General features: G+C 35.7%; 1 protein-coding gene across 1 annotated transcript in view; it reads left to right on the forward strand.

Moving 5' to 3' along the window:
* Window positions 1-416: 416 nt before the first annotated feature.
* LOC102245168 (ephrin type-A receptor 3) overlaps window positions 417-7,590 on the forward strand; it is a gene marked incomplete at its 3' end in the record, with an annotated part of 233,144 nt that continues 225,970 nt past the window's right edge. The window contains exon 1 of the mRNA XM_005878111.2: window positions 417-732. Coding sequence (XP_005878173.1) covers window positions 639-732 — 94 coding nt within the window. The remainder of the gene's footprint in view (window positions 733-7,590) is intronic.

A 7,590-nucleotide genomic window follows, 5' to 3' on the forward strand; every position in this document is an offset into this window, starting at 1 on the left:
GGACTCGCGGAGAGTGATCACACTGAGCATAGTAAAGACATGATCCCAACTTTCCTTTGAATTATACAATCATCATTGCTTTTTTTTTTTTTTTAAGTAAAAGGCTCCGTTCTTTAAATAAACATTTCTCTGGCATTTCAGTTTCTTTTCCACTCATTCTGCTACATGACACTCCTATGGGGTTTTCTGGTTCTTCATGGAATTAGCCTACAGAGCATGCACAGCAAACAATAAAATAGCCGCTTTTCATTGAAAATAAAGAGGGGGTGTTTTCCGCTCCCCAACAGTACTCTCCACCACTGCCCCATCACACGTTGTTGCATTTCCTGCCCTATTGGCAAGACGGCCCCCACCCCCGCCTTCTTCCTCCCCAGCTCCTTGTGCTCCTGGGCGGATTTGGAGCCCCCGCGTGCAGTCCGGTCCTTCAGCGTTCGCTTCCGTCGGCACTAGGACCCAGGGAAGTCCCTGAGCGAGGTTCGCGGAAAGGCAGCCAGACTCCTCCTTATCTCCAGTGTCAAACTTGACATCAGCCTGCGAGCGGAGCATGGTAACTTCTCCAGCAATCAGAGCGCTCCCCCTCACATCAGTGGCACGCTTCATGGAGATATGCTCCTCTCACTGCCCTCTGCACCAGCAACATGGACTGTCACCTCTCCATCCTCCTCCTCCTCCTCCTCAGCAGCTCTGTTCTCAACTGCTTCGGGGAACTGACTCTCCCGCCGTCCAATGAAGGTAAGTCCGCCAGGTACCGGCGCACGGCCCTGCCCCGCGGCTAGTGCTCCGCAAAGCACTTTCTCACCGAAACCTTCTCAGGTCCTTAAGGTGCTTCCGAAAAAAAGGCAGTTTGCTCAGAGAGGAAACTGAAGATATGTTTTTATTTTCGGCTGTCTTTGAAAACATTTTAAGAGATAATTTTGGATTGCCTAAGCCTAAAATGTGTTTTTAATCGGATACCAATGCAGACGACTACCTTGTTTGACATTTTTAAGCAGAAAGAAAGAAAAAGTCTTTAGTTTTTCAACCCAGGATGTTAATTGTCAAAGAGCCATGGCAGTATTTTATTTTCTAATTATGACCATGTAGTACTCTGAGAAGTTTAAAAGAAAATTTAGCCCACCCTCTCTAGATCTTTTAGTAGGTTTTACCATAATGACAGGTTGTTCCTACTTAGGATCATGGCATTTATGGATGAACTAAAAGGAAATTAGAGTTTGTAGAAGCAGAGGTGTGTGTGTGTGTGTGTGTGTGTGTGTGTGTGTGTGTGTGATATTTATATTGCAACTGCTGTATCAGTGATGGGTATCCTGCCACACAATGCTTTGCTCCATGGTACAGGTTCTAATGAGCAGCATATGCCACATTAACATAAGTAATATTTGCAGGAATTACAATAAGCTTAGGTTGGCTGTTCTTTGTTTAAGGGCTTATATTTGAACAGGAGAATGTATATAACGAATAGTGAGAAGATCCTGGGTAGGTATAGTAAATAACTGAACAGCAAATTAAGAAGGAATGTTCATATGCAGCAAATGACATTTCCTTTATGTTGGGTTATTTATTTTCCTCCTAGTGGAAAATAAATATGTCTGTTTTTAATGAATTAACTTCCAAACTTAATATTAAAGACACAACGTTTCCTAGAAGATTGTGTACTTAATAGATGCATTACCTTTTCTCTCTAAACCTTTTGTGATATTCCTAATTGCGAATACAATCGCTTACTCATAAGACAAACTTCTCTGAGTAATTGATTGCTTTAAAGCAACACTTATAACTTTGATTTTCCCTTAATCATTTTAACCTACAATGGTATTTATTAATTTATTTTGCAGTTTAGCAATATTGAACAATTGATGTGCAAATACTACATTATATATTATGTCACACACTAAAAATGTATTGTCAAGCCAATACTTTGTATATTGTATGCATTATTATTTTAATAAATTCAAAATATTTAGAAAATTTAAAATTAAATATAGACATTATCTCTCATATTAGTGACCTACTTTCATTGCTAATAGAGTAGTTTTATTTTGTTCTTTCCTAAGTGACTGCCTTTATCAATTTGGCTGATTTCATTATATTTTTGTGTGTCTTTTTAAAATTGGGAACTTGAAAATTCTAAATAAAGATAAAGAAAATCATCTTACCTACAAATGACTTTTCTTTTAAAATCAAGTAAATGTTTATTTGAAAGTAATTGTCAATCATTCTTCATAAATGAAAGGCAAGAGCAGTCATTTATATGACGAGTAACATATCAGTAAGTTAAAATTAGTGTTTGTTTAACCTTTTACTTTCTTTGAAGACATTTAAATATTCACAATAACTAGAATAAATAGCAAGATTATTCCCATATTACTATGATAAACTGTATTTCTCCAGATGGACTATTTATAAACTATTTAGATCATGGATTTCACTGAATTAATAATGCACAAGGATATAGCTGAGAGTCAGTACGTTTCAGTGATTTGCAAGAGAAACAAATACCCTTTAAACTTATGCACACTTCTATAAAATTAATGCATATCAATTTAACAGAGGAAGAATAAGCAAATGCAAATTGCTTTTAAGCCATACCTTGTGCAGGTCTGGGTATATAATGCACATTATTATATAGGCAGGTACACATTAATAATATGTATATGGAAATGTAACTGTACTCAGAAAACTGACATAATTGCATTTAGTTTGCTTGGGTAAAAGTTTATCTATTCATTGTTCATGGGATTATTATTTCCAGATTGTGTTCTATGGGTAGTGTCTTCTTTCCTTTCTGAGGTCATAAAGGAAAGCTTTGAAAATTTAAATGGAGTGATTTAACTTGGGTAATATTTGAGCGAGGGTTTAAATATTAATACAATAGCTTGGGTCTGAGGAATTGAGATGAACAAAATGAAAAGGGAAAAAATCCAAGTGTGTGCCAAGAGGTCCATGTAATTCTGCTAACAATATCATTTGAACAGAGAGCCATTCTTCTGAAATGTCACTTAGTGAGTGGGTGGAAGGACCAATGATAAAATGAATTTTCTTAATATAGCTTTCTAATATAAATTTTGAAAAAAAGCATAAAATACTAGCTTGCATTAAAATGCTATGCTAAAATTATATGTCAACACTATAGAAATTTGATTAGAAACTTGCTAGTAAAATTTACTAAAATTTATTTGGCAATCTATCATGAAGTTAGGCATGAGAGAACAAAACCAATCCGTTGAGTTAATTGCTAGGAAACTTGCTATTGTGTGACTTTTTCTTTTTTAAATTTGAGATTCTGATAATCAAATATCAATATAGAAATGCATGGGCCCATGATAAGGAAAACAACTTGAAAAAAGTTTAATCTGAACTTTTCTTTTCCTGGATTTAGCTACAAATAACTTTCTAATATGTTTTTAAGAAAATGATTCCTGGGGATACATACTATTTGCTGTCCTCCTCAGTGATACTAGATCATTCATAATTTCAGTGAACACTTGAATTAAGAATTGACCTATATATTGAAACAGAAAATTTATAAAAGTTGCATAGAATTTTATTAAAATCTTATTATGTCTGTTTACATGACAGACCAAGAAAAGATTCCCAATGGGAAATCAGCTACTTTTCATGACAAAATAGGATTGTTAAAACTATGTATTATTAGAAAAGTTCCCATCCCAGATAGATGATATAATGGTAAATAAAAATAACTTTGAAAAGAGGTTAAAACTTGATATAAAGTGAAGTGTTTACTACTATTAGTTCAATCTCTTTTAGCATTAGTACTTTCTTTAAACACTTTTATATTTGAAGGAATCTGAGGCAGAATGCATGGCTTATTCATCAGCACATAATATAGTAAATAATTTTCTATCAAAAAGTATTTATAAATTAGATTAACATTTACCCATAGAGCTCTTTACATTGGAAATGAGAGTTTTCAGAATGAAAGAGAATAAAATTAAATCTGCATATTTATATACTACTTATATGGGGAGACTTTTATTGAAGTGGCTGGGATACCATTTCTATGAAATGTATTTCTCTGAACATAAATCTTCTAAATACTGGGGGAGACCATGTGATTGTTAAAGCTTGGAAGTAAGACTTTCAGATAAACACTGCATGCTTCCCTTTGAATATTAGGCAGACATTAGAGAAAAAAACATCTAAATAATGAACTTTTCCCTTTTTAAAAATTACTATGAATTGGCATCAGTTTTCACATATAAACACATCCTCAAATAATATATTGTGATTGAAACATTAATAGAGAACTAAACTATCATATAATCTTTATAGGTGTTTGTGTGTGTGTGTGTGTGTGTGTGTGTGTGTGTGTGTTGTTGTTTTTTTGGAAGAAGGTTTACATTTGCTTTTAATAGCATGTCATCATGCTACACTAAATAATTGAATGCATTACACATTTTTGTAATTTAATAGCTCTTCTAAAAGCTCTCCCTTACCTCCTCCCCAAGTTATAACTGTGTTATTTGCCCGGAGGTAGGAGAAACCTTAATTTCACTATTTTATAACCCACAACAGTTAACACTTGACCCAGGTCATTAACAGGATTATCAGCAAATTTGTTTAAGCTTTTACTGACAACCTGAATTGCTATGATAATATTTTGATTGTGCCGGAAAGAAACTTCTTATAACCTCTCAAAATCTATAATGAAATTAATTCATTCTGAATCTATATCTTCCCAAAGACTAACATTGATAATGATGATTCAAGTGAGGAAAATATCAACTTTGATACTTCATTCTCCTCACTTTTATATTTTATATATCACACCACTGTAGTCCTTGTCATAAATGACCAATTAAATACTTGTTTAAGTAGTGAATGTTTTGACAATAACAATCTATTTATTAGTACAAACTTATTTAATGTAACTATCAACACTTTCAATTTCATATTTTTTATTATTGATGGCATAGTTGATATCATTTTTCTGCCTATTTTAAGATATAAAGTCAAATGGATATATTAATAACTAAGAAGCAACTGGAACTTTTTATACACACATATAATAAAACACCATTGCCACGTGTTAGATCATGGTTGCATTTATATAATGTTGTCTTTTCCATGAAACACTGGAAATTAGGAGCTACAATGAAAAGCACTTCAATTTAACATAAAAGTTTTAAACAAAATGTACATAATCGAAACTTTAAAAGTGTTTTTTAAACATTGTTAAATTTGTTTAGAAAGTTTCATATGTATTTTTTTATTATTTGTATATAATTAGGGTTTGCTTCTTGTTCATTTAAACAATTTAGTAGTTTCACCTTGACTCTTAAGAAACGTATCTTTAAAGGATGAATTTAGATTTTTTATCATGTTTATATATTATCCATATTTTAATACTCAAATGTGGGTGTGTTCTTAGGGCTCTTCAATTTAAATAGTTTATTTTCTCACAATAACTTTATTAAGATTCCTAAATATTAAAATTGTTTCTGAAACTTTGAATTTTTCAGAAATAAAATACTTGCAGTTTTTAAATATCAAATAATCAGTTACATATGCAAAGGATCTTTAAAGGCAAAACATATTTCCACAGTATATTTGATTTACTAACTTCAACGCAAATGGAAACAGCAAGAACTGTTCTTGAGAGGTACATTTTCCAAGTCATAAAATCTTCCAGAAAATATTAATAAAACTTTCCACAAATCATCAGAACTTGATAAGTTTTTACAGACATTCACTTACTAAAAAATCTGTGATGTGGGTTACCTTTGATTTTAGTCATTTTCCAATGATTTTGTTTGGCATAAATACTAGATGGAAGGGGAAATAAGTATTTCTTGGAAGAACACTAAGTCTTACAAATCATATTCTGTCAGGATTCTCAACTTTGTTTATTTTTAATATACACATTTTTCCTTTAAATATTTAATAAGCCTTATTCTTTTAATTTCTGTTAGATAAAAGATTTAGAAAAACAGATGCAGGTGTCCCCTTTTAGGTTCTGTTTTCAGAGATCTGGATTTTATCACCAGGGAGGGTCAATGCAGGGCTTTTACCAAGTGCACAAGTAACTTTCCACAGATTTTTCAAATAAAGGGTTGACTGCTGGTGTGAACCGTTCATTACATTATTCATCCAGGTATAGCAAAAACCAGCATTTGAAATTTATTCCTAGAGGACTTGAAAGGCTCAGAAAATTCTTCTGTAACGACTTTAGAAATAAAAATAATGTTGTGACATTTATAGAATGCAAAGGATTCCAAGTCACAAAACAATGTAGGAAGACACTCCCGTTGGGAATCAGGGAATGGGCACATGTGTGCCCCTTGATGTCACTCTGAGGGTCTATTACCAGCTGCCTAGTATCAGGTAGTTCTTGGAATCTGTCAGGAGGTTTTCTCTTGGAAAAGTCCGCAAGTCAGCAAGTTTTGGTTTGCTCACACCAGCTTTCTTTGAAATAAGAAAAGGTGGTCGATTACAAAGCAAAAAAGTCTGCAAGTGAAAATAAAATAAAAAGTTGATTGGAAAGATGGAGAGGTAGACAAGTGCAAAGGTTCTAAAACCAATGTATTATATAAATCTTTTACTTAAAAACATTTATCACTTAAAACATCTGGCTAATCAATTTCTATTAAATCCCCCAAAACCTGCACACTTAAAAAGGGGGTAGGGTTGCCTTCGTTTCCCCTCTCAAGTTTATACACTTTTGATTTTTCCCCAGAAGAAAATATTTTATCTGGGAAAGTTTTAAAAAGAGTATAAGGCAAAGAATGCTTCCCCCTCTGGTTGCCTGGGCGAATACATGTGGACGTAGGAGGGAATCAAAACCAGTTCAGCAAAGAAAGCCTCCAACTTGGAGTGATGTTAAACTGGAAGCCCTGAGTGTGCAACTCCCTCCCTCCCTTCATTTTCTAAACCACGTCCTGCTGTTCCAGTCAAAGCAAAGGGCGAAAATCCACATAATCCAAATCAACTTGGTGAAGTCAGAATAATAGGCGGGAAGGAGGGGGGAAACAAGCAGGCAGCACTGTACAAACAAAGTGTGGTGAGGAATCTTAGCCTTGGACAGGGGTGGCCACAGGAGGGGAAGACGGCGCTCTTTTCTCTCGCCTTGCAACGCCCGCATTTGAGTGGGGTGCAAAAGCGTGCCCTGAGATGTGTTGGCACATACAAGGCTGTAAGGGGGAGTAGTGACTGCACTGTGGCTGCTGAGAGAGGAGCAGGCGCTCCTCGCGGCCACCACCGCCACCCCCAGGGCGTCCTAGCCACCACTCCTCCGCCGCTAGGACCAGGCTCAGTGTTGCGGAGTGGGGTCCGGCATCCCCTAACCATTTACCACTTTCTCTCCCAATCTGATTAAAGCTCGGATCATAAAAATCCCATTCCGGGCCCGCGCCCTCTGCCCCAGAACTCCGGGGCGGTGGCGTCTTTGTGCGCCAGTGTCTCCGCCGCCGCTAGGAGGCTCAGTGTTGCGGAGTGGGGTCCGGCATCCCCTAACCATTTACCACTTTCTCTCCCAATCTGATTAAAGCTCAGATCATCATAATCCCATTCCGGGCCCGCGCCCTCTGCCCCAGAACTCCGGGGCGGTGGCGTCTTTGTGCGCCAGTGTCTCCG

This window comes from Myotis brandtii, unplaced genomic scaffold (assembly GCF_000412655.1).
Source record: "Myotis brandtii unplaced genomic scaffold, ASM41265v1 scaffold546, whole genome shotgun sequence".
In the NCBI taxonomy this organism is placed as follows: Eukaryota; Metazoa; Chordata; class Mammalia; order Chiroptera; family Vespertilionidae; genus Myotis; species Myotis brandtii.